The sequence below is a fragment of the Stigmatopora argus genome, chromosome 1 (assembly GCF_051989625.1).
Source record: "Stigmatopora argus isolate UIUO_Sarg chromosome 1, RoL_Sarg_1.0, whole genome shotgun sequence".
Lineage (NCBI taxonomy): Eukaryota > Metazoa > Chordata > Actinopteri > Syngnathiformes > Syngnathidae > Stigmatopora > Stigmatopora argus.
Window position 1 is genome coordinate 21790544 of NC_135387.1, and position 27438 is coordinate 21817981.

Below are 27438 nucleotides of genomic sequence, written 5' to 3' on the forward strand. Positions count from 1 at the left end.
CATTGATAATCACTCTCTAATTCATTGACCAGTATCGTTTTCATACCATTTCCCCACTTGGCACCTGTGAAGCATTATGTTCTCAATTTTTATCTGCGCTAAGGACTTGGAGAACAAAGTGTGGACTCGCTGGTATTCGAGACCCTCATCCCCAAGCCCATGATGTTGCACTACATCGGCCTTCTGATAAAGCACAGGCGTCTGGTCCTCTCTGGGCCCAGCGGCACAGGGAAGACTTACTTGGCTCAGCACCTGGCGCACTACCTCGTGCAGCGCAGCCGCAATGACTCGTCCGAGGGGGACGGCGAGAACTCACCGGCGGCCCGCTGCGCCACCGTCTCTTTCAACATGCATCGGCAGACGCAAAAGGTAATATTCGTGTGATGAGAAAGGCGGCGCTTGATCTCATCATTATTCCCTCTCACAGGAACTACAGGGGTATCTGTCCGATCTGGCAAATCGGATTGACCGAGAGAACTCTGCCGTCCTCCCGCTAGTTGTTATCATCGACGACATCAGCGACACCGCCGCCATCACCGAGCTCATTAACGGAGCGCTCACCTGCAAGTATCATAAATGGTGAGTGGCCTCATTTGGCGTAAGTAAGATCCAAGTGTTTGAACGCAGTGTGGTGTTTGGCCGTTTCAGTCCTTACATCATCGGAACCACCAATCAATCTGTGAAGATGTCATCCAACCACGGACTGCACCTTAGCTTCAGGTGAACGCCTTGTCCGGAAAAAAAAAATGCATGCTTGAGCACTCTTTATGTCAAAAGAGGCATTCACTGACTTTTAGCATCTTGTCCATAGAATGGTTCCATTCTCAAATAATGTGGAACCGGCCAACGGCTTTCTCTTGCGGTACCTCCACCGCAAAGTTGTGGAATCTTACCAGAAGAAGGAGCACGACACGTGCCAACACCAGGACCTCCTCGGCGTTCTAGATTGGGTCCCGAAGCTCTGGTACCACCTTCACACGTTCTTGGAGAAACACAGCACTTCTGATTTCCTGATAGGTGAGAAATGGTCAAAACCAGTAAAGCAGTGAAGCCCAAAGTAAGGCCAAGGAACACATTTGCAAACAGAATGTTTGAAATGCTTGACACCACTGCAGCAGGGTTTTCTGAAGCAGATACGATTTATAATCCAAATGTGTCTCTTCTCTCACGTCACCAGGCCCTTGCTTCTTCCTCTCATGCCCCGTGTCGGTAGAAGACTTCCGCAAGTGGTTCATTGACCTGTGGAACCACTCCATTATACCGTACCTGCAAGAAGGAGCCAAAGACGGCATTAAGGTGGGCACACATGACTAGCTTTTTGGCAGTGACAAAAACGACAATGTCCTCGTGTATGTTGTGACGCAGGTCCACGGTCAGAAAGCGGTGTGGGAGGATCCCGTGGAGTGGGTAAGGGGGACCCTTCCTTGGGCCAATTCACAGCAGGACCAGTCCAAACTCTACCACCTACCTTCCCCAAGTATCGGTGCGCACATCGAGGAGAGGCCCCCCAAAGACATCCCTCCACCCAGCTCGCTTGACTCGGACCCCCTGGTGAGTTGGAAACGTGTGTGTGCCTCCCCCCCCCCCCCAGAAATATGGAATCTTGAGTATCCTCTCTCTGTTAAAAGATGATCATGCTGTTGAAGCTCCAGGAGTCGGCAAACACGGTCGAGTCGCCGGAGCTAGAAGGCAGTCTGCATCCGCTCTGAGGACTGACTTGTATTGTTTATTTGGAGAATTGTGTTCCACAAAAACAAAGACCAGTCCAAACCCACATCTGCCCCCTTCTGGAACTATGGGTGCTTTACGTACGTACTTTGTTCAATGCCAAAATTGCACTTTATTTCTGGTCTGTATTAAGTGGACTTCAGGATTCATCATTGTATCAATAGAGAAGCTTGCAGTTAAACAATAATACTGCTTGGTAGCAGCACCTCTGTTTATCTACAAATGAAACAAGCCTAATTTTCCAAATTGAAAAAATACAAAAAAATGTAGTTATAGTTAAACCTTTTTTTGCAATAGAGGAAGATACATCTTTTGTAGGGTTTTATACTGATTAATTCCCAATAATAATCAACCATGTGCAGCAAAAATTGTCTGTGGTCTTAAAACCAAACGAGTGCTTCCGTCCATGCTGCTTCAAACATCCAAAAACATCCAAATCTGCACAAAAAGCTTTTTCTTTTCTTTCCTTTTTCACTTTGTCATTTGTTTTTATCTAATTATTACGTGGAAAAGTCTCCATCTTTAGCCATTTTCATGAATAGCCACGTGGGAGAGCTCAGAGTGCAACGTAGAAGAGTAAAAGAAAACCGTGGGTGGGCCTTAAACTCCCAACCCTTTATGTGTCTGGACAAGTTCTGTCCAGATTTTCCTCTACTTTGCAAACAAGGCATTGTTGCAAAGTAGAGACTCGATGCCTACATCTGTCTGTGCCTGAAAGCCCCAATCGGCCTGAAGCTGCCTTTGAGCTGCTTGAATCCACCATTTTGAGGCCTCAATTTGAAGTGAGTTTTGACAGGAAGCAGCTCATCTCTTCTACTCACCAATTCGCAAATTTATCGTGGTGCTTTGGACCTATTGTTCATAGTTAGGGTGAAGGGCTGCTTCTTCTACTGAGCGTGATTTCATGAGTGCAGAAAAGTCTGAAAACACCATCATTCAAAAGACCTTTTAAGATGAAATACGGATTTACATTTTCATGTTTTCTTTAATCGGGCCTACCATGTTTGTAAAAAAAAACAAAAACAAAAAACAAACAAATGGATATCATCGTTCTTCACTTTGTTTTAAAGAACTTTTTCTGATGCAAATATTTCTAAAGATTTGTTTCTCTTTTGTACATGACGTCGCTGTTGTAAACAATGTAAATAACCAGCGCATCTGCGAAAGCAATCCTTGGAAAAAGTGTGGAAATGTAAAGAGAAATGGAGATAATGGGCCTTGTCTTCCTTCAGTAAGGGGTAGGAGCATTTGATTTTAAAGTGTTTTGGACGGCCGTGTCTAGTATGTAACCGCATCACATGTCTAACATGAGCTATGGACATAATAAAGTCATGCCATCCCATAAGTCTTTCATAACTGCGTTAGTTTGTAATCTTGTTATCTCGTTGTCCACTTGGAATTGATGAACCTGGATTTCATTGTCCGTGGGTGGCTGAAGAACAATTGTTTATTTTATTTATTTTTTTTAAATCAGCATAATCTCATTGAAAAGGCAATGACTCACAGCATTAAAAAAAAACATTTAATTTCAAATTGTATTTCATTTAATTTTGGAACATATTGTAGCACTTGCAAGAAACTGACACAATTATAGAGTGTGGATATATCCATTTGAATTGTGGTCTCACTTTTACACCCCTCAAAGCCACAAGAGGGCATTCTATATTTGCATGGAATCTTGGGATGCCATGAAGTGAGTTGATGGATGCAATGGAGTCTTTAAAAGTAATACGGCCTTGATTATATTAGTTTACTGATAATTAAAAATTATATTTTCGCTAATTATTGTATATAGTCTGACTCGGAACAAAATGGAAAGCTCCACACCTGAAAGGGGGAAATGGAAAAGGCCTGTGGATTGGCTACAAACCAATCGGTAGTGTTCACTTCCATAATGAGCACCTGTCTTAAGTTCAGAATTACTCGTGTCGTTATTATATTCTTGTTTCAAGACCTTTAGAATCCCAAGAATTCAATGTGATCATTCCAGACAAACATCATAATCACTTGGGATCTCCCAATGTTGATTTCTTTTTTCTTTTTACATCTGATTCTTTCAGATTTTCCCCCAAATATGTTTTGCTGATATCGATCCAATTGCAATCCAATCAATACCCACATTTTTAGAAAAGGAAAATAATGCAAAAAATAATATGGCCAGTAAATGATGAAAGGTATACTCCGGCTTTCGCCTGAAGGCGGCTGAGATAAGCTCCAGCACCCTGCAACCCTGCCAAGAACAAACTGTGTTGGAAATGAATGTATACTCTGTCTTCTGATCCCTATTTGATTATAGTCTAAAAAAGAGAGGGACTCAAATGTTATTGGGTTGAGGAGGGAGATAGCTTTAGCACACATGACCAGGAAAAAAAAATATTTGCCCATAATGAAATCACTTTTCTATTTGGGTTGTCCATGTCTGATGGGATTTCTTCGAGTATCTTCAAAATGTTTGTTTTACAAACTCACTTTTTGATCTCCAAATTAAGCTACTGTATTTCACATCTTGGGGAGTGGAGGCCACACTCCACAGACATCCAAGTGAGGTCATGGGTGGAGTAAAGTTGTCCCCGAGCCTTATAAATGACCTCCGAGGGGGTGGGCGACATCATCCTGAGGACTGGCCCTCTCCCAGCACGATGCCAGCAAATCCCACACCCATTAAGAAGGCTCCGTCCAAAAAGGCAGATGAAAAGGTACCACAGCCCGCTGAGAAGGCTCCAGAGCCCGAGCCGGTGGTCGAGGAAACCGAGCCAGCTCGGCCACAGACACCTGCTGAGACCACCACAGCCGTCCCAGAAGGAGAAGCGCCACCCCTCGCCCCAGCAGAGGATACTCCTGCTACAGAAGAAAATGCCCCAGGTACTGAACGATCCAATTGCAACCCAATATACTACCCATATGTATATATTTATATACATCTGCTCATAATTGGCTGGGATAAGCTCCAGCACCCCCTCAATCTTTATGAGGATAATCGGTATGGAAAATTAAAAAATGAAGTACTGAAACAAGATCAAAGCTGTGCAGAAAGTTAACTAAATGCCAAGCTTAACTTTTTTTTTTTTTTTTGGTCAGGAGCTGCTCCTCCGATGGAAGAGCCCCCCAAGACCCCTACACCCCCTGCAGGTAACCTGCATGCTTATGTTCTTTAAAAAAAATGCTAAATTTATGCAAAAATAGGGAACTACAAAACTTTTAGATAAGAGCTGAATTATTTTATTAAAAGGTACAATGTTAGGTAAAAAAAGTGGAATAAAATGGAAAAAAAATTCTGTTGTATTTTGGTTTAGAGATTTTTCCTATTTTGTGTTGAAAGCCTGGGAAAACAAAACAGCATTACGCAACATAAAACATTAAACATACTGGTTTAGTATGGGTTTCTATTTAAATTCCGAGGCAAAATCTAAGCAACCCCACAAAGGCTTGCACGTTGACATTTTGTGATCGAATGATCAGTCATTCCACAACTCGTAATATAATTTGTCTTATAAATTTGACTGTATGTTGGCAGTTCCCACCAGTGCTCCGTTAGACGTAGCTGTAGAGGACGTGAACGACATAAGCCTCACCGTCAAGTGGAAGACGCCAGAGATCGTTGGGGAATCTGGCCTGCATGGATACACTGTCGAATACTGCAAGGATGGAAGTAAGCCCGCCAACTCGCTTCGTATTTTGTTCTGTGGAGCAACGCGCATGTGTGTATTTGTTTGTACGTACTGTAAGTAGCACATTTGAGGCTGCACCTGTCCCACAGGTGTCAGAGGTCAGTGTGACTCATAGATGAGCAGGGGGCAGTGGGCAGCAGCTGTTAAACCTCCTGACGCCGCTTTTAGAAGCGCTCCTTTGCTCAGATGACATTTCGTCATGGCTGCCAAAATGTCATCCTTATGTTGTTTTTAAAAGCATCTCCACCGGCAATAACTCATTAAAGGAGATGTACTGTATTATATGAAATGGTTCTCAGATGTCTATGATAGCGGGTCGGTGACACACTTTTGTCAATAACGGTCTAGATTATAGAGGCGTCAAACTCAGTTTGTTTCGCAGGCCACATTAATGCAAACTGGATCTCATCTGAGCTAGGCCAGTTTATTTGGGGGCGAAACGTTACTTTCATTACTTGCCATAATTGACGGGGCTAGACGTACAATTCATTTTGATTGGGATCGGCGAATGAACGTTCGTGGGAAAATTGTGGGCAGAAAACCTATTAGTATATAAATACTAAGCCAAGTGTTTTTTTATTTATTTAAGAACACAATTGCCTTGTTTGTATATTTTACACTTTTTTGGTGTAGCAGCACTCCAGGAACAAAACTAGTGCTTACCTCAATTTTCTTACCTTAAATTTTTGTTCATGAATCAACCCCCCCGAAAGAAAAAAAAAAAGGGTTGGTCAGCAATCCCACAGCGTCAACTAGGAGAACTTAGAATGTGGTGTTTTGGAATGTTGCTTCTGTAGCTACACTAGCACAGAAAAAGTCAATATTCCAGAAGTTATGTCGCCTTCAAATAATTCGGTTAGGTCAGTATTTCTGTTTTGGTATAATTGCAATGTCCCTACAGGTACGGATTGGGTGGTGGCGAACGAGGAGCTGACCCAAGGTCATTGCTACTGCATCAAGAATTTGACTGCAGGTGACCTGCTACTGGTGCGCGTGGTGGCCGTGAACGCCGGCGGCCGCAGCGTGCCGGGAGAGCTCGCCAAGGCTGTGCTAATTCATGAGGTGCTTGGTGAGTAACTGTCAGCAATGCAGTTCAAAAATGGGTGTGGGTAGAATTTTAAGAAAGCATTACACAGAAACAGTTTTTATTTTTAGAAGCTTCTAGTAACTATCATTCACTTTCCTGAAAATACTCCTGCTGACAAGAGGAAGCGAGATGGTTGAGTACTGCAGCACAAAGTCGACAAATGGATCTTCGTAAATCTGGTGCTGACAGTCGCTTTCAATCGCTATGAGTCACCATTTTCGCTGTCGTGTCTTATAGTGAGAGTGTGAAGATTTACCGCACAAATAACGACTTGCACGGAGTCTCCTCACATGTTCGTGTTAAAGCATTAACGGCCATGCCATGTAATGTCGTTTGTCTGCCCTTGAAATGTGCATTGCATGCCAATGTGTCAGTTGACGTTGTAAATACATCTTGTTTTTTACCTAGGCAAAGCTGACACTCTAGTTAACGTTTGGTCCCATGTTCCTTTTAATTCCAAATTGTGATTTATTTCATTTTAGTTCACTTTGCAATTTACAGACTGGTTTCTCAAAAGTAGTCCACTTGGGGCTGATGCACATCGAGTGTCTACAGAAAAATTCAGATGCTTACGGTTTGCCATACGCAAAAGGGATTTAGTAGCAGATCTATTGAGGCATTTGCAAATTATTGTAAACTGAGGCCTCGTACTGGGTATCAGAATCCACATAAAATATAATCTATGGCAGTGGTCTCCAAACTATTCCACCAAGGGTCGCAGTGGGTGCGGGTTTTCATTCCAACACAGAAAGAAGACACATTTTCACCAATCTGGTGTCCTACAATTGCAATCAGTGGATTGCAGTCAGGTGCTTTTTGTTTTCTGCAGAAATCTCATTGGTCAAAATGTTTGTGCTGGATCGGTTGGAATAAAAATCTGCATCCACAGCGGCCCTCGAGGACCGGTTTGGGGACTCCTGCTCTACGGTATGGTATTTATTTGGTTTTATCATTGAACCATGTAAAGATGGTGCGATTGTCAAGGAAGAACGACACTTGCTCTAACGACAAGACTTGAGGTTTTTCGCTTTTGGCAAATAATTATACTACTCACTTTGATGGCCGCATGAACTTGTCCCACTTATCAACTCTGAAGGGCAGCTTACTATCGCTGAGTGCATTTCCTGCCCGGGGCTCAAATATCTGCAAACAAATGAGAACATTTAGCGGAGAAATGCGGTCATGCAAGCAGAACCGCCGCTCAACTTTGCCGGCGCGAAACGCGAGCCTAATTGATGGATTGTGGCTGGCTTGTGGGAGTTAAATTCAGCTGTCTGCCAACTTGTCCTCATCGCACAAACATCACACTCACACTTTCGCAATTCTAAGGACAATATCCCCTCAGAAATATGGGGTTTCTGCACATACAAATGGATTCAATGGATGATTCGTGAGAGTGCCAGACGAATGTTTTTCTCAGAAAGTGGTCTGATTTGCAGGGATTACTAGCGTTCACGCTGAAGTGGAGGTGAATTTATGGAGCTGAAATCTTAGCTGTCACATTTTAGGGAAAGGACGATGAGCCAAATTGGTTCCGGAATGGCGTGACATGCAACTGAGATGCCCCAAGGAGATTGATAGCGGGTTGTTGATAGGTTACGGTGATATGATGTTCAGTCAATGGCCCAGTAACAACTTGATAATTTTATACATCTAGTAAATTCTAGAACAATCTGCCGCTTATGCTTATGCTGTTCCTCTTTCTCAGCCAACCATCTGTTTTCTTTCTCACAATGACATTTTAAAGGGTAGCATTTTTACCGATGTCATGATTGCGGTCTCCAACGCTTGCTTCACTGGAATGTGATGACATCTTGTCAGCGATCAAATATCAGCCACATCCAAGACTTTTTGAAACTATTTTAAGGACTAGCATCTTCTTCTCTTTCTCGACTCTGCCTGCAGACTTGACTTTGCCTCAAACTTTTATTTGATACGCAAGTATATAAGGAACAGTGTGGTTTTAAACCTTGAGAGAGCAATTTATCTGAATTAAAAGAGAAAAAACACAATGTTTGTGGTTAGCACATCTTCACAGTCTCTAGTTCCGGGCATCTGTTTTTTTGTGTTGAGTTGGTGTATTCTTTTGAGGCTTCAAAGTGTTTCTAATGGGTGTGCTTCTGCTGCTTGTATAGTTTATACAAAAAACCTGACACATGAAGAAGCCGGTTTCAAAATCTGGTTTCTGTTTTACCGTGAAAAAAATCATTTTGAATGCATGTGGAAAAATGTGTCATTCAGTAAAACCAAGCTGGTACTTGAAAATAGTACTCTCTGACACTGTATGTCATTTTGATCTTCATTGGTTGTTATTAATGTTCTTGGAAAAAATATGAATATTCTAGGTTTCTATACTGTAAATTGTTATTCTTGTGCCTTGTATTTGTAGATGACATCATCATCATCTTTGAACGCATAATGGAGTTGCATCATAGAACTTGAGGCATGGTGGGGCTATGTAAATACTTGTCAAAGTGTTATTTCGAGCCTGCGTGACCCTCGGGCACTTGGCTGTCAAAAACACCCCACAAACGTCGTAATTAGATTGCCCACTCACGTGGTTGACCCCACATTAGCTGTCACTCGTGTGACAAAGAGAGTGCAGCAGACCAGACGGGCACAGGAGCTGAACTTTAAAGCAGATAAGGTATTAAGCAAAAGACAAACTTTCCTGTCTTTTGTGTTGCAGACCGGCCAAAGATCAAAATTCCTCGCAACCTCCGCACGCGCTTTGTGAAGCAAGTGGGAGAACAAATCAACCTGGTCATTCCCTTCCTTGTAAGCCCAGATTTTATACAGCACATCATGTAAATGTGTCCTCAAAATGTGACCTACAATATTGTCCTTGCTTTGCTTTCTTGAAATAACGCCACAGGGCAAGCCCAAGCCTGAGGTGTCCTGGCTTAAGGACGGTCAGCCCTTGGATCTAAAGAGGGTCAACATCAGGAATAGTGACAAGGACAGCATCCTATTTATCCGCAGTGCTCAGAGGGAGGACTCAGGCGTTTATGAGATGGCAGCTATGGTGGATTGCTTTGAAGACAAAGCCAGCATCACCCTTCAGATTGTTGGTGAGACGCGTGTGGACTCAAACGTTGATTTACTAAATCAGCACTTGTGATTGCCCACATTGATTGGGGAAACACTCGTGCAAATCATTATAATCATCAACTTGCATGACCAAGTAGTCGCATTTTAAAATTATCCAAGAAGATCTGATAGGGTTAGGGCATGTTAGGGTTGTATGGGTGTCTTGTTCAGTCCTAATATGTTTTCATAGAGCTGCCTGGTCCCCCCGGCAGTACAAAACTGGTGGACTGCTGGGGTTTCAATGCTGCCCTCGAATGGACCCCTCCTAAGGACAACGGCAACACGGAGATCACCGGCTACATTGTCCAGAAGGCCGACAAGAAGACTGGAGTATGAGCTCATTAGCTCACCACATGTAGTCGAGAAGGCGTCAGTCCCAAAACTCTTATCTCCTTGTGTTTTCCACATTCACTGGCACAGGAATGGTTCACTGTGTTGGAACACTACCACAGGCTGACTGCTACCGTCACTGACCTCATCATGGGAAACTCATACGCCTTCAGAGTGTTTTCTGTCAACAAAGTGGGCGTTAGTGAGAAGAGTGCTGTCACCAAGGATGTGGCCACTATCCAGAAGACAGGTGACCCCCTACCATTTTGGTCCTCGGCAATGCCAGCATGAGTGCTTACTCCAGTGCTATTATTTTAATGAGCAGACGCCAATGTGTGAGCAGTGTTAGATGACAGCCTCCCAGGGTAGGGAAGCTCTTGACACGTTTTAAATATAAGCTTGGAACCTTTACTGAAGTCGGATATTCAGGAACTCTGTCAATGTTTGGTAACCAAATGGAGCAAAGTGTCTATAACTAACCTATAAGCAATATTTGCAGTATTAGGGAATAACTAGGGTGGCCATACGTCTTACTTTATACTGGACTATCCTCCATTTAAATGAAACACAACACCATATATATATATATATATATATATATATATATATATATATATATATATATATATATATATATATATATATATATATATATATATATATATGTGTATGTGTGTGTATATATATATGTATATATATGTATATATATATACATGTGTGTGTGTGTGTGTGTGTGTATATATATATATATATATATATATATATATATATATATATATATATATATATATATATATATATATATATATATATATATAGCCTTTCCCAGACTGAAGCAAACAAACTGGAAAGGTTGGTGTTGTGGTTCTATGGAAATTGTAATGCTTTATTTGTGTGTACGCAGGCATTGTCTATAAGCCACCCGAGTACCAGGAGCATGACTTCAGCGAGGCGCCAAAATTCACTACGCCGCTCAGCAACCGGGCTGCTACTGTCGGATACACTACCAAGTTGTTGTGCTCTGTTCGTGGAAGTCCCAAGGTCAGGCATACATACCTCCATATATTCCTTAAGAATTCCTGTCCTTAATGCCCTCATTTCCATTTTGAGGCTCATTATTTTGTCATCCAGCCATCCTCTTTCCCCACCGCTTATCCTAGTCAAACTGAAACAAGAAATGTTCCTGTTACTTACCAAAAAAAAAAAACCTGGCCTTACATTGAATTTGATATATTGAAACATTTCCCAAACCTAAAGCTTCAAATGCAATTGAGTAGAAAATGGACTGGTGCTCAAGTGACATGCTTTTCAATTGTAATACTTATTTTTTTTTCAGTAATTTCAGTCGTTTCAGTAGGTCTCGAAACTTCTGTTCCTCCGGTTAAACTTATCTTTACAGTTGTTTGGCCGACTTTGGCTTTGGTGACAGCCAGCGCTGGAAATGCTTCTGATTATGCGTCCAAGCTGTCCTTGGCGTCTCACCAATGACAACAACATTTGCGGGGGTCATACCAGTGGCGCTGAGACGAATCCAAGTGGGATTTTACAACAACATGCCTGGAGCGCTCTCAATGGAGTGCAACGCAAAGACTACAGGAACAAGATGTACTATTTAGGACCGAGGATCCCTGTCAGACCCCTGGCCCGAAATGAATATCAATGAATGCTGGGTCCAGCAGGAGTCTTCATAGTTACAGCTGCCTAAAATTCAGCAACACCAGCACTTGTTTATAAGCAACTATTGGTAAACATATCTGCAAATTGTACTTAAAGGGATCACTTTTTACTTTTGTTCCTTTTATAGGAAATGAAATAATTCCACAGTCATGCAGCCCAGGTAGCGAATGAGCGCCCCGCCCCTTTCTGAGTAGTGAATGTGTGTGCTGCCCCTTCCAGCTGACTCACTTCACAGCTGCCTTGGGGATCCAAGCCAAATGACACATCCCGCTATCGCTGATAAATAGCTGTCACTAATGGAGATGTAGTGTGTTGGAGGCTTAGCAGGGAAGACATGAGTGATCAAGAAATAGTTTGCAATCCTGCTATAGGGAGAGGCTGTTATTTTTGTGGTACTCGGACGATTCGCCGAAAGACGTTTGGCCGACGGACGTTTCGCCGAAACGGGATTCGCGCGCTTGCCCCACCCCCGGATCGTGTGTGTACATTTTTTCAACCTCGGCCCGCGGGCCATATACGGCCCGTTACAGATAACATTCATTTAGGAATAACAAGGGCATGTACCGCCCCCCGCTGGACATATTTCTAAATACAAGTACGTACTACAATGTGCTGCCAATTTTTTATTTTATCCTTGCGTTTAAAGTAGTAGCCATTTGGAGATCACGCAGAACAGTACGTGATAGAAGAAATAGAGAAAATAAAGTATTAGTAACAGTAAGTACTACTGTAATGAAATTGTAAATCCAGAAATCCTAATCCAGAAAATTTACACCAGCATAGAAAACGTTGAAATTAATCTTTCACGATCCGGGGGCGGGGCGAGCGCGCAAATCCCGTTTCGGCGAAACGTCCGTTCGGCGAACTGTCCGTCGGCGAAACGTCATTCGGCGAATCGTCCAGTCCCCATTTTGGTGACTGCGTATCTTTCTGTAGCACAGTTATCAGTGACCTTACCTAAACCTTACCTTCTTATGCATTTCCAGCCCGTTGAAAACATGGTTGCACAGGAATGAGCGACTGGTGACAAAATAAGCACGGCAACAATATTTCATTTGCAGTTCCAAATCAAATTTACTATAAACTATAAAGTACAAGCATATTGCTGCCAGTTTACCACATGGCACAACAAAAAGAGAAGCTCAGTGTACTGTGATAGATTTCATGTTTTAATATATGTTTCAGGCTTATAAGATCATAAATACATGTTTAAATATTTTTTGCGGTTGATGTCCCTCCACTAGTCAGTAACACTTAGCAAAAAGGATCAATGTAGGTTTTAGAGGAAGCCGACCAGATGCTTGCAGTTGAATGATATCTGCATAACATCCTGTATTTGTGACATTGCATGTTTTGGTTCTCCTCCTACAGCCTAAGATTGAATGGCTGAAGAACCAAATGGTCATCGGTGACGACCCCAAGTTTCGTCAGCTTTCCAACCAGGGCATTTGTTCCCTCGAGATCCGCAAACCGTGCTGCTTTGACGGTGGCGTTTACACGTGCAGAGCCAAGAATGCTCAAGGAGAAGCTACTGTTTCCTGCAAACTGGAGGTCAAACGTATGTATGACCAGATGAAAATGCTACGCGTTTACTGTGGAACTTTGGTTTTCGTGAGGAATTCCCTTTCAAAAAGTTGGACCGAACCTTAAAAAAAAGGAGTCAATAATTCCTATAGTAAAGTCAACTCAGTACTACCATCCAGAAACATTTACATACATTAAAATAAACGAATAACAATAGTTTTATACAAAGAAATTCATCATAAAGGAGCACTGAAATGTTCTATTAATAAATGATAAACCTTTTCTGGGTGCTCATGGTGTCTTAATAAATGAGCTTTATAAATTAGCATTTAAAAATAAAATAACATGAAGTGAAGTTCTCAAATACCAAAGGTAGAAAATACAGACCATCACTGACCACAATGTCCAATTATTTGATTAATATGAAAAAAAATCGGGCATCAGAACACTGAGGTTCCACTCTACAAGAAATTAATTATTTTTATGACATATTCAAATTTACTAAAATGGAATATTCCTCCCTTAATAGAGGTGATTCTGTCAGAGGCTGAGAAGGAAAAGGGCAAGTAAAGTAACTCCACAGGTAAGGTCAAATGAAACAAACTATAATTGATATTTACAATAATAAGTAATCAGTTTCTCTATGTTCCTTTAACTTGTTTTTTTTTTTGTTAACGGGGCAAATAAGAAGGCTGGTACACGGAAATTAAACACAAATGAATTATTTCCTTTTCCGCATGAATTCATGGATGATGGATTAGTCTTCATACTTTACTTCAAAAAAGGTTGCATGCTTTCCCAATACCTTCAAAAGTCCTTTCTTGAATGCATCCTCACCGTGTTGCGATGTATTCACACCTGTATTTCCGACTGTCCACTTGTGATCAGATCACATTACTGAAGGATTGCTTTCATGCCAACCAGTGATTAAGGGAGCATTTCTCAATGGGAGAACAGGGGATTAGTAAGGGAGGACCTTTGGGTGCGGAGCAATTGATAGGGATGTGTTTGTGTGTGATGATGCCAGCACTGCAATGCACTTTCTAAAAATGAGTCACAATAATCTGACACGCAGCCAAATTCATCATGTTACAAAGCAACCTGTGGGGGGGAAGAAGAACAAAAACTGTGATGATCTTCAATTTTTGTCTCGATTTTAATAAACATGCAATGATCTGATCGCCAACAGGATTAAAACATTGGCTATGGATCACAAAATGTGTTTCATGATAAAACTTGAGCTGGGAAATTTTGTTAGGGAGAATTGCCCACATTTTTTAAAGCGTGCTCTAAATGTGTGTGCTCACTTGCAGCTAGGCCGTATTTTTTTAAGCCTTGATGAAAAATGTATAATGCCATGCTTTTGGGGCCCAAACTATCCAGTGCCATCTGCTGGATTGGGTGGGACACTTCCTCATTTGCCGCTGAATGCAAAGTGGTCACATTCAGTAACAAGCATGAATAAATTCATCCCTTTAGGCAAGGATATTTTTTTTAATATAGTCTAGAGTCTAGACTCTGATCAAGCATACAATTTTTTAATTAAAATACCTATTGTTCTTTTTGTTTAGGTTGCTGGGAGGAAAAGATGATGGTGCAACATTGTATATAATGAAGAATCTGTCTCCAAACAAACCCACTCCATCCACGAATGTCAACATAGTCCAGTTTGTTAAATACTGGATGATGATAATATAGCTTGTTTTATGGCAAGTTGATTTTTGTGTATTAGACCACACAATAAAATAGATTTGTTTTTGCAAAAAGTGTAGGTGTGAAATAAATGTTATCTATAACATAATAACATCTAATATCGATATCGGCTAGCTACCTAGTGCCCGTAGTTAGCTGGGATAGGCTCCAGCACCCTCCACGGCCCTTGTGATGATAAGCTGTAAGAACAGATAACGAATGAATGAATTTCTATCTTATATGTTTTCAAATAATCCTACAGTGTTTTCATCCAAAGCGTGCAGTACATACTTTGTGATTTATTTTTTTATTCACACAAATACCAATTCATGATTGAGAACAACTGAGCAAGAATGACTCCTGAACAACGTTGCTCAACTACAGAGGCAAGTATATAATAGTTTTCCAATGCTTTGACCTGAGAGTGATTTTGTAAAGCAACATGTGCTGAAAAGGTTTAAAACATTTTGTCACATTTAGCGACACGCGGTGTTTAAAATGTAGGTAGCTGCTGGTGCTGCTTTACAGACGGCGCGTCGTAAAGGCGTGCTTCATGCTGAACATGAAAAAGTAGATTGGCCAATGGAGGAAAACGAAAAGTGCTGCTCACACGCCTGTTTAGTGGTTGGTTTCCTCTATTGCGCTTCAACACACTGCAACCGCATCGCTTGCTTGCTTGACTGCACGTGCCACACATGGAAAATGAGGCTCATCAATTTCATTGGTGTCATGTGTAAGTCTTTGTGCATCCATTCATTAAGAGACATGATCAAGTGGTGTTTATCTCTAGTATTTGTTTCGACAGATTTCTCTGCCGTCTGTGTGGCTCAGGATTATGACATTGATGACATTGGTGAGAAACTTTACTATTTGAAACCTAATAACACTAGACAGAGTTTGAGATCCCACTGTTATATTTATTTTAATGAAGTAGAAGCATTATCTTTTGTGACTTGTCATTCCAATACCCGTAAAACTCAGAAGCAAATGGCGGTGTTGAGGAAGTCACGGAAGAAAGATGAAGTACTTTGTTCTCATGTGCCTGACGCTTCCTGAGGAAATCTTAGATGTAATTTCCTCTCTTTGTTACATTATTTTTGTGTTGATAACATTTCCATAATGCCCCACTGTTTATGGTAAAATATGTTTTCAATTTTACCCAAATTGTACATGAACGACATCTGAGATATACTTTTCTCCCTCTCATACTTGATGCACAGTAGGCTATCGACATTTCCACATCTTAGACTTTTTTTTATGTAATCCTGATGGTCATTTTCATTCAGATCCAATTATGGTGTTGACTCAATCAGAGTAGATCATCCTTAAATTTCCAAAAAATATGTCACTGACTTTGGTTCAATGTGCATTTTTCACAAAATCAGGGTACACTTGTTGTGCAATTGTATAACTACTAGTGTAGCTTCTCCTATGTCCAGTCATCTTTTTAAGACATAAAACTGTTGTTTTAGGAAGCTGAAGTTCCTGGTACACGGTTGATTGGTCGCCAGGAAGTTTATTGATAATTACCATTTAAATCGTTGCTCAAATTCCCTAAATACAAACTGCGAATTACTATTTAGTCATACTTAATGCCCTAGTAATTATTAGGCTAAAGAAAAGCTCCAAATTTCCCGTACTTTTATTGTGTTTTGTTGGAGAACTTGTTAAGACCCTGACTGACGTACCTTCCTAAGGGGACAACTCATGTACATACAAACTCTTATACACTCACACGTCTGCTCAGTGAAACTGCTAAGGGCCATTGTTGGCTTTTATTGATGCGTAGACTGTGTTGTTTTACCTTGTTTTGTCGCCGATCTTTTGGTCGTCAGTCTTTTGGTCGCCGGTCTTTTGGTCGCCCGTTGTCGCGGTCCGGGCGACCAAAAGACCGCGACCAATAGATCGGCAACCAAAAGACGGCGACCAAAAGACCGGCGACCAATCGACCGCAGACGAAGTTCCCTACTGGCTCTTTTAATTTCTGCTCGAAGGCTGTTCAATCTCGCTAATCCATAATAATAGAAGTTGAGGGGCGTGTTCCTGAATTTGCTCCTAAAATGTTCTCCTTGTGCTTTCCATTGCACCTAATGACTTGATACATGTGTTATAACAGGTCTTCCTGATTGACTACCGACCCGCTTTACGCCACAATCACCGCTTTGCTCTTATGTTAATTCACTTCCAGTCTGCATCATCATATTCTCATGCAATTTGATCTATCCAAAATGACAGCAACTAGACTGATTGCCTGATTAAATTGAAAAAATCTTTCTCTATATTTGTCTCCCAACTATCAGTCACCTTTAGTCCTTATTCTGGGGTTGACCCAAGAAATGCATCAACTACAAAGAACCCTACTCTCTCCGGTGAGGAAATGTTTTTCCATTTCTTACGTAAAGATATTTCTAAATTGAATTCGATATTTCAAAGTTTTTGGGTGGATCACACTAAAAAAATCTCGACTGGTGTCACCCAATGCATTGATGTTCCCACTTTTTCAGAACCTCCTGTACCATCATTGCACCTGCTGTCCCACTGTAGTGATGTGTTTCCCTCTGAGGAAGTCCACTTTGAATGCCGTGTCAATGACAGCTCTGACTGGACCTTCAGTTGGTATAGAAATGGACAGCCAGTGGAAGATGCCGACCCAAATGTTTCTTTGAATTCGTCACACACAAAAGCTTTGCTAACAATCACTGCGGAATCTCAGCTGTACTCTGGAACATACACTTGCAAAGCTCATCACAAAACCAAGGGCATTTCTACCAAGAGCAACCCAATTCAACTGAAGGTTTATGGTAAATGACACGTCACTACAGTAATCCCTCAAATATAGCGATTAATGTAGACCAGACATGGCCGCGATAATTGAAAAAATGCAAAGTAGGGTCACACCTATTGGGAAAAAAAGTCCTAGTAGCAAGACTGGCTTCCACTTATGAGTTTCAGCGTGGATTTTCACAATTTTGTGGACTTAAAAAAAAAAATTACTCGAGTGCTGATTACTAGTTGCAAGAGTGGAGTTTCAGCGTGGATTCAGCGGAAGCCACTCTTGCTACTAGGAAATATATATATATATTTTTAATAATTAATAGCAGAATCGCAAAGTAGTGAATTCGCGATAAGTGAAGTCGCAATAATCGAGGGATTACTGTATCCCCTTATTTGTCTAAAATTATGTAAATTTGTTAACTTAGAATGTCTTTCTGACTGTTTAGCAAACAAGCCTGAGCCAGCGTTGGTGCTTGATCCAAAGTTGGAGCAAATGTTTCCGGGAGAATATGTCACCTTCCAGTGCATGATCAATATGTCTTCTGGATGGGAATATTTGTGGTTCCATGACAATAATAAAATCAAAGAATATCCTAATAATACGCATGACATAGTTTCCTTAGCACCATCTGACAATGGAACATATTCCTGCCAAGCCAAGAGAGGAAGACGTCCTTTCTATACAGAGCGAAGTAAAACTCTGACTTTGCGTGTTTCGGGTAAGCGTCACTTAAAGAAATGTTTAACTCATTCCTTTCTACTTGCTCTTTGGTTCTAAATGATACTTGCCTAACTTTAGAACCACCCACACCCATCCTAAAGTTGCAGTCTTCTTGGTCGGACGTGTTCCCAAAGGAAAATGTGAAAATGACTTGCAACGTGGGTAGCCCAAACTGGAAGTTCATTTGGCACAGAAACGGAATGCCGCTCCCAGACGACCCGGAGATGGTCGTGACCTCAGAAAGCTCTCTTCTGAGCATTACCTCTGTTTCTCGAGACCACCAGGGAGAATATGCCTGCAAAGCTTACCTGGATTCCAGGAGGGTCAGCTCTGCTCTCAGCAATGCCATGAATCTGACCATTTACGGTAAATAGTGTTTTCCTTTAATTGTTGGTCTCAATTGGGACAATGTTTGGGAATCCCTGTTATAAACGATGCTGATTTTTGACAAAATTGCTGAGATACATTTTTTCATTTTGATTCAGAAAACATCCCAAAACCATCACTGTTGAAGGATATGGTTCCGATCTCCATGTTTGTTGGAGAAAACATTACATTGCGGTGTAAGGTTCAGGTGGGGTCTCACTGGGTGTATCATTGGTTCAAAGATAAAAAGGAACTTGTGGGCACAAACGAGACCCTCCGAATCCATCTCAGATCTCACGATGCGGGGACCTATTGGTGCAAGGCCACCAGAGGCCAAAATACATCCACGAACATCAGCGAGCCGCTCATTCAAAATGTTCAGGGTATGTTGGCTGGCAAATTCTATTTATCAATTTGAATAATTTGCACCCTTTTAAACCTCAGAAGGTCAGTGCGTGGAACAACATTTTTCGTGAGCACCAAGCTTTCTTTATTCTGTTGAAACAGGATGTGGTACAGTGCTGGGTGGTGACGGAAATGAATATATTTAGCGGTGAATGTAAGATGCGGTGGAAGGAGTGTCCAGTTTTATTTTGCTACTTCAGTATTTTTTCACTATTGTTTCTAAACAAAATTGTTCCTAACTTTGTATATGTTCACGATGATTTTTATCCAAATTGAAATTGGTTCCAAATGATGAGGACGGGACACGTCTAGGGCAATGGTGAACTCCATAGGTTTCAAATTGTAAAATGGGTTACTTTGTGTGCTTTTTCAGAAATCCCACTTCCATCTTTGTCGCATAGTCTCTGGACTGATGTGTTCCCCACCGAGAGTGTGACATTAGGCTGTGCAATGGCTAACCGTTCTGCCTGGACATACACATGGCGCAGAGACAACCAGGCGATCGCCGCTAATGACACGATTTCTATTGCGCCTGATGGAGCCACCTTGTCCATTGGTTCTACGTCACCCTCTCACAGAGGAGAATACAGTTGCTCGGGGGAGCTCAAGGGAAGGTCTGTTAGAAGCAACTTCACATCTGGACTCAAAGTTAATGTTTATGGTGAGCCATTTCTCTTGAATAATTGAGGAACTCATACTGTCCGTTGCGGTTGTTTGACGTACAAATACCCCAATGTGTGGGTTTTTAACGATTACATTTGAATTTCATTTAATTGCTGGTTTAAAATTGGACACTCATTCTGCGTTGAGAGATGCTGATCAATGTCAAAATGTTTTAGACATTTTATTTTGTTTTAGAAAAGATCCCGACACCATCGCTGAGCAAGGATCCGGTTTGGAACGCAATGTTTGTTGGAGAAAATGCTACATTCACCTGTAAAGTTTCGGTGGGGTCTGACTGGGTGTACTACTGGTTCAAAGATCAAAATGAGCTTGTGAGTACAAATGAGACCTTCCAAATTCACCTCAGCTCTCATGATGCAGGGAAGTATTGGTGCAAGGCCACCAGAGGCCAAAATACATCCACAGACATCAGTAACCAGCTGAATCTAAATATTCTGGGTAAGTTCAGTTTCATCAATGCTGTTTACGTATTTGAGAAACGTACCATTTTTAAACCTCAGGAGCTGAGTGAGTGGGATAACAGTTTTTGAGCATCTGGCATCCTTTCCAAGCTGTTTTTAATCTATTGAAACAGGATGTGGTACTTATTGTGCAGGATGGGGACAGAATTGAATACATTTTGCGATGAATACGAGATAAGTGTGTGGGTCAGTCTCCAGTTTCGTTTTACTTCTTCATTATATTCCATTCTTGTTCCTACACAAAAATGTTTCCAACTGAATGGAGGGATTTTTTTTCAAAGATGAAATTGACGTTCGCTATGTACTGTGTTGAAGAAAGACATGTATTCGTGGTGTGTAAATGCATCAACAGGTGGAAGGTCAATGTAAAGACATTGACTGTTCAATGACTCTTATCCAAATGCAAATGTATAAGCGATTATCAAGACAGACACAATGTCATTTTTAGCGGAATCGTGAATTCTGTGTATTTCAAATGGTACAATGGATATTTCGTGTGCTTTGTCAGAAATCCCACTTCCATCTTTGACGCCAAATAGTCTCTGGACTGATGTGTTTCCTACTGAGAGTGTGACATTAAGCTGCGCAATAGCCAACAGTTCTGGCTGGACGTACACATGGCGCAGAGACAACCAGGCGATTGCCGGTGATGACACGATTTTGATTGGGCCCGATGGAGCAACCTTGTCCATTGGTTCTACGTCACCCTCTCACAGAGGAGAATACAGTTGCTCGGCGGAGCTCAAGGGAAGGTCTGTTAGAAGCAACTTCACATCTGGATGGAATCTCACTGTTTACGGTGAGTCTTTTGTCTTGAATAATTGAGTAAAACATACTGTCCAATTTGGTATTTGACATGCAAGTGTCCCAACTTGTGGGTTTTTCACGTTACATTTTGATTCCTTTACTGAACAAATTCAATTCATAAAACAAGATGCTAGCAAAACCGGAAAACCGCTACCGACTCATTCAATCCTCATTGCTCCCTTAGACAACAAACCAACCATCAAATTGGAGCAGGAGCCTGAACACATGGTTTTGCACACTGGAGATACTGTCTCATATAGCTGTCACGTCAATGTCTCCTTTGGGTGGGAGTATATGTGGTTCAAAGATGACGTTCAACTCTCTGAATCTGGAAAGAATTACAAAATAGGTTCTGTGGTCAACACAAACATTGGATCTTATAAATGTCAAGCAGTCAGGAGGCAAACTACTACAATCTTCAAGACCGAACAAAGTCAGCCTTTGAAGCTCCAAGTCGAAGGTATGTGCTTTCCTCCTTGTTGTTAAATACAAACACGGTATGTGTTTGATTATTTAACTTTTCTATATATTATTTTCCCTTCTCTAGAACGGCCATCGGCAAATATTAATGTGTTAACCGGTTGGTCTGAGGTCTTTTCCACTGACAGTATCGAGCTGAAATGTGAGGTTGAAGGCAGTGGAGAGAAGTGGAACTACACGTGGTAATAGGATAATCACTTTCTTTTACAGTATTTTGTATACAAAGACGATCAGAAGACATCCAACACAAGAGCCACTAGAAAATGTCCTGTGACCTGTGTGAACAATATTATGTTAGCAAATTAAATCTCATTATACTTGGATAATGACAATAAAAGCATTCCATTCAATTCAATTCAAACAGGTTTATCGAAGGACAGGTGATTCTGAATACATCATCTAACAGATATACGGTCACGCCCCAAAATGACCCGAAACAAAGCGAATACGTTTGTCGAGGTATTCGCCCTGGGCGACCCTCTTACTCCAAAAGAAGTGATCCTCTCGCAACTAAGAACTTAGGTAAGTCTAGAATGTCATGTGGATGTTTGATTATTTTGCAACTGGAAGTGATTCCTCAACTTCTGTGTTGGCTTCTAATTTCCTCTAGTGTTGAAGAGGCGGGTGCTCCTTTCGATCTCTGGCTGCATCTTATTCGGCATAGTTGCAGTTTTTTTCGGCTGTTTTTTGCTCAGAGTCATCAAAAAACCAGGTGTGATGGCCATGTCAACCCGGGGTTCTCCAACCTTTTGGTTCCAGGTACCTTAGAGGGGAAAGGTTTTTCCAAGGATCCCCTCATAATCCAAATGCCAATTCAAGTTTACCACAATGCCCATCCCTAAATCCCAATGGAATTTTGAAGTTTTTTTTCAATCATAATCTTGCAATAATTCATTCATTCATTTTCCATATCATCACAGGCTTGCTGGAATGCCAACTATGGGCAGTAAGCGTTGTCTTTTTTTTTCAAAGTGTTTTAGTTTTATCAGGTTCATTAGACATTTTGCACTGAAGAAGCACAGATTTGCACTTTTCAACCTACTTTAGTAAGGAATTTTTGCTTGTCTCAACAATCAGTCAAATTCTCATTACTATTTGGCGGGCAAAAAAAATGCAATAATTGCCGTTCACATTTAAACTCTTTGGTCTGATTGGCTGTTGGCGATTGGAGAGTGGCCCTCATGTCGCCATCTCGGCCATGCAAGGTTACCGTTAGTTTTCATCCTAGATATTCCTACGAAGTCTCATCCATCCAGGTCGATGTACTGTATTGCCAGGGAGGTGGGTACTCGGACGTTTGGTCGCCGGACGTTTGGTCGCCCGGACGTTTGGTCGCCCGGACGTTTGGTCGCCCGGACGTTTGGTCGCCGGACGTTTGATCGCCGGACGTTTGACAACATGACAGAGAGTTTACTGTTGAAACCAGCTCTCAAAATTATATTCACCCGGGCGACCAAACGTCCGGCGACCAAACGTCCGGGCGACCAAACGTCCGGGCGACCAAACGTCCGGTCACGGGGAGGTGAGGGTGAGGGTTAAGGGTTGTTCAGGGGATTTCATTCTTTTCTGATCATTTCTGTCCTGGCTAGTCTTTGAGCATGAACTGATGATGGTTTGAGAACCACTGATTGTGAGAACTATTAAAGGTTCGCTAATAAGAGCATGACGTGTTTTCTGATTGTGCAGCGGAGGATGATGGAGGCCCAGAGGAGGGCGAGCTCTTTCTCACCATGGCTCAGCTCAAGGATCGCGATGGTATGGCGCCACAGGCGTTGTCTGTCTCCGTAACTTATTGTGGCTGTATTCTAAATTGCACATTCACAGTTTGCCTCAATCTAGGCAATGGCCCTTTTTTAAAAGTTCCTCTATCATGTTTGCAGATGCCCCTTGTCCACTGGTGGATTACATCACAAATGTAGACCTTGATCATCTTAAAAAAGGTACAGTTCAAACAATTGAAGGGTACTCTGTCGCTAAACTCATTCCTCGTTAACGTTTCTTGAAATTTAATTTGAAATATAGAAGAAGCGGACATTATTTCCAGTGAATCGAACGTAGCACCGGTAACCTTGCAGGAAGACCAAGGTAAAGTTGTGCGATGAATGAGATAATGGAGCTCATCAAATAATATATCTATCGCATGTTGTCCACAGCGGTGACAACAGAGAGCAGTGATAGAACCCCAGATGAGGAAGGTGCTCTGGTTTCCTTTCAACGCTGAGCCCTCAAAGAAACTTTGTATTTTAAACCTGCAAGCATTGGTTAAAGAAAGCATTAGGAAAATAAGAATATAGGAGCGTGACGAGAAGAAATATTAAAATCTTTGTGGTGATGTAAACAAAAACTCAAATCTGCACTGATATTTTAGAGTCCAAGTAATATGAGTTGCTGTGATGATAAACTCGGGTGTGGTGTTAAAATGTTTTGGCAATTACTTTTTTATCTTTCAGACTGTTCTTGTAACATAAGACAACCGCTGTCAATGTATGGAAAGTTATTCAGACAAGATTAATCAATTACGATAACATTTGAAGACAGGAGCTGTAACTTTAATGTAGATATAACAGCAGTCTTTTTTTCTCTCTGAAATGTGACCTGTAGGATAATATTTGATGAATTTAAAAAAGGAACACACCTGAGAACTTTCTGTCTGTCAATAAACACATTTCACATGAGTGTTCATTTGAAAGAAAAGTCCTCCAATCCACACCAGAACCTGTGACAAAACAAAACAAAACAACATATTATTAAATATAAATCCTAATTCAAAGACCACAATTGGATAGTCTATCTTACGTCTACTTGAGGATATCCGCTAGTTTCTCCACATAATAGTTGTAGTTCTCCTGACAGTCCTCCCAGGGAGCAAAGCTCTGGTCCTCCTTCTCCACATAGGTGTCCCAAACATGCTGGAAGTCAGCAGGCTTCATCATCCTTAGTTTGCAGCCAGCGTTCACCATTGCCTTGAGCCCCTCCACGATCTCTGGTTCCTCAAACTCAAAGAGACGAGAGCAGAACACGCAGAGACGGAGCTTCTTGCGTTTTCTGAGAATGTTGGCCAGCTTGGCTGCACAGCCCACACAGGGGCTGGATGTCACGTACCATGTGACTTCATACTCTTGGGAGGCGTTTGTCTCAGGAAGCACCTTGAAAGGCCAGAGATGGTAGACAACTGAAAATTTTGTGATGGAAAAGGGAGGATAATAGAAGGGACAGCTGAGGCAAGAGCACATTACTTGCTGAAAGAAAGCCTCCTCGGCATGAGCTGTGGCATGTTCATCCTCCAGATACCCTTTCAAAGGCTCGATGTTGCCTCCTGGTGTGTCCACTCTGTAACACAGCAGGGTCTTGTTCCTGCCTGATGAGTACTCCACGTTCCTGAACTGAAACTTGAAGTAGAACGGGCTCATCTGCTCTCTGGTAGGAGATGAAACATGTATGGAAATGTGTGATCATACTGCAAGCTTTTAAAGCAAATGATAAAATGGAGGTCCTCATTAGGCAAGGTTTTTTTTTTTATACACACACAATGTTCATGAGCAAGGATGGCAAAAATGGCACACTGTTCTTTTGAGTTTAAGAAGTAGAAGTAGATTCGTGTTCAACCCATTATAGAGCACTTGTTGAACCAATTGGCTGGACGTCCAATCTATTTTGCCTGGGAGACGTCGATGGCACATGGCCTTTTTGGGGAGCTTTTTTTTTTAAAATTATTAAACAGTCATTTGCCATTGGAAAAAAACTAGTAAAAGTAGAACTACTAGATTAAAGGCTGAAGGTGGACTCAAAGGTCAACTGAATATGAAGCAAAGGCTCTAAAATCTACTATTATGTGGAGAAACAACAACGCAGTGATCTGTTGGGAAACAGTGTGAATTTCCCAAGTACGGAATGAATAAAGTTTAACCTAATCTAATCTAAAATGAATATTCTAAAAGAGAGCCTTTAAAATCTACTGCATTACAAAATGAAAAAAGTACATCCCCTTTGACACCCTTTAGCACCAGAACCTCCATAAATTGCTAATGACCTTGCATAATCCTCATCCGGAAGGCGGAAAATGACGTCGTAGCTAACAACGTAGGACTTGTTTACCCCATACAAAAACTTTTTTCCCATTGCTTTACTTAAACCGTAAACTGAGCAAGAAAAATGTTATGCTGCTGGCCTTTTGTTTATCAAGACCCCACTCAATTGAGATCTCAACAGCAATAGCCATTCATTCTTTTCATCTTCAAATTCAGTCGCCATCTGCAACGATTGGTATGGAGAACCAAAACTAATTTGACGCAGTAAAGCGAAGACATTAGTCTTGTAAATGTAAAGGTAAAATGTGGAGACCTGCATAATCTAATACAGGAAAGCAATGTAGTATACGTGATAAATATCAACACATCAATTAATCTCGTCTACAACTAGCAAAATGAAGTCAAAAAACATGTCAATCTGCTCATTTCCTCATTCACTCAGCATGGAGACAAAGATAGTAATACAAATCCTACAAGAATCTTACTCACCCTGTGACGATCTCAAATGGGGGCAATTCAATAGGCTCAAACTCTCCATTTCCATTAGATTTCTTCTCCTGTTCGCCTACTGCCCCAGCAGCTTCTCCGTTCCTCTTGTCCTCCTTCGCCTCAGACGGCTCAGGGGGCGCGTCTGTCTTTTTCCCAACTTTATCCTGCTTTCTGGCTTTGTCTTTCTCCTTTTCATCATTGGTTTTGCTTTCCGTCTTCTTCTCCTTTCGCTTAACACTGACCCGGCTGGTCTTGTCAGCCATGATTTTGTCAGAACAAGTGTGAGTGTTGGATGAAGGAAAAGGGAGGAGAGAGAGAGTAGGCGTAAGTGGACCGATAACCCAAGTGCATCCACTGAAATAGAAGCTATTGTGATGCGTGTCGTCTCATGTGCATGTTTGGCTGGGGTAGGCTCAGTGAACCCGCTCCCCTCTTGCCCCCCAACCAGGCCATGGGTGCTGAAAGGGCAGGATAACAAGACTGAGCATACTGAATGACAAATCCACAACTGGCAACACAGAGCCTTCAAACTGAGATAATATATATTCATTTGACCCATGTCAAGCTCAGGTATCCAAATACTTTTGGTAAGCTAGTGTACTTCTCTTTCCACCGTTCCATAAACATGCGTCTCCTGAAACAAAAGATGCCACTCAGTCCCCAAACTGCTCAAACTGTCAGCGATCAGCAACAGGCGGGTTATTAATAACCTAACTTGCCCGTTTATCCACGTGTGTACAGGGTTGCCAAGGCTCCCCTTCAATGCAGATTCATAACTTTTGTTTTTGGCAAGTGTACTGTCCTGCAGCACTGAGCAATAAGCCGCCTAAGCCCCAGGCCCTCGAAATAGTGGTGGGCAGACAAACATGATGCCTCACTGTGTTATAAATAGCAAAGGGGAAATGCCGGGTGCTCTAGTGTGCATGTGCACATGCGATCCAGAAAATCGCTCTGTATCAATACGTTTCTTCAAGTAAAGAAGGGGGCGAATTGGATTTGGAAACACGTGTGCACGAGGCTCTCTGCACTGCAGATGTAATGACTTGGCATAAGGTGGGGGGAATAGGAACGCTCAATTACAATTTCCTCCCATCACTCTGCGTCACCCTTTGCCAAGTGATTCATTTAAGAGGCAATTAGCTGGGAGAGCAGGCCGGTCTAAAAACAAATGGATGAGCTGTCACAGAATGGTGGCTGAGAGAAGGGTGTATCGATGGAGAGTCAGAGCTACATTCGGAACCATGTTTGGAAGCAAGTAGATAACAGGACGGCATGAATCCAAAATACAGAACAAGTAGGATTGAAATAGAGCAACAACACCTTACATCCAGGAAGATAAGACATCTTGCATAAAAGAACAGAAGATGCTTTACGCTGCGGAATCTACGACAATTTACACCGGAGCCTATAACTTGCATGCTATAAC

At 41.7% G+C, this 27438-nt stretch overlaps 4 protein-coding genes across 10 annotated transcripts in view; 3 read left to right on the forward strand and 1 right to left on the reverse strand.

Moving 5' to 3' along the window:
• nav1a (neuron navigator 1a) overlaps positions 1-3073 on the forward strand; it is a 54826-nt gene extending 51753 nt beyond the window's left edge. For all 4 annotated transcript variants that reach the window (XM_077608422.1, XM_077608423.1, XM_077608424.1 and 1 more), the window contains 7 exons: positions 104-369; positions 428-579; positions 649-720; positions 812-1017; positions 1178-1296; positions 1366-1551; positions 1629-3073. In XM_077608422.1, coding sequence (XP_077464548.1) covers positions 104-369; positions 428-579; positions 649-720; positions 812-1017; positions 1178-1296; positions 1366-1551; positions 1629-1709 — 1082 coding nt within the window. In that variant the 3' untranslated portion in view covers positions 1710-3073. The remainder of the gene's footprint in view (positions 1-103; positions 370-427; positions 580-648; positions 721-811; positions 1018-1177; positions 1297-1365; positions 1552-1628) is intronic.
• A 1723-nt stretch (positions 3074-4796) lies between these two features.
• On the forward strand, positions 4797-14829 carry mybpha (myosin binding protein Ha). The gene is made up of 11 exons (XM_077608440.1): positions 4797-4857; positions 5243-5377; positions 6298-6465; positions 9173-9261; positions 9359-9554; positions 9764-9903; positions 9994-10153; positions 10808-10944; positions 12952-13138; positions 13634-13687; positions 14676-14829. The coding sequence occupies exons 1-10, from the start codon at positions 4821-4823 to the stop codon at positions 13672-13674; spliced, it is 1290 nt and encodes a 429-aa protein (XP_077464566.1). The 5' UTR covers positions 4797-4820; the 3' UTR covers positions 13675-13687; positions 14676-14829.
• Positions 14124-27353, reverse strand: apobec2b (apolipoprotein B mRNA editing enzyme, catalytic polypeptide-like 2b). Of its 4 annotated transcripts, none has more exons than XR_013303058.1 (4): positions 26013-27353; positions 24292-24912; positions 24131-24211; positions 14124-14205 (listed from the first exon to the last, which is right to left on the reverse strand). XR_013303058.1 is itself a non-coding variant. In XM_077608439.1 (4 exons), the coding sequence occupies exons 1-3, from the start codon at positions 26273-26275 to the stop codon at positions 24294-24296; spliced, it is 792 nt and encodes a 263-aa protein (XP_077464565.1). In that variant the 5' UTR covers positions 26276-27353; the 3' UTR covers positions 23823-24211; positions 24292-24293. The 4 variants fall into 4 exon arrangements, 2 of the variants coding, with proteins under 2 accessions (XP_077464565.1, XP_077464564.1); XR_013303057.1 differs by lacking the exon at positions 14124-14205 and adding an exon at positions 23599-23744; XM_077608439.1 differs by lacking the exon at positions 14124-14205 and having other exon boundaries at positions 23823-24211; positions 24292-24641; positions 24732-24912.
• LOC144081343 (cell adhesion molecule CEACAM5) lies at positions 15442-24170 on the forward strand. The gene is made up of 18 exons (XM_077608434.1): positions 15442-15529; positions 15602-15649; positions 17097-17165; positions 17301-17597; positions 18018-18290; positions 18371-18658; positions 18778-19041; positions 19437-19724; positions 19922-20185; positions 20717-21007; positions 21200-21475; positions 21563-21677; positions 21860-22017; positions 22106-22207; positions 23182-23250; positions 23376-23435; positions 23518-23580; positions 23649-24170. The coding sequence occupies exons 1-18, from the start codon at positions 15499-15501 to the stop codon at positions 23714-23716; spliced, it is 3024 nt and encodes a 1007-aa protein (XP_077464560.1). The 5' UTR covers positions 15442-15498; the 3' UTR covers positions 23717-24170.
• Positions 27354-27438: the final 85 nt, after the last annotated feature.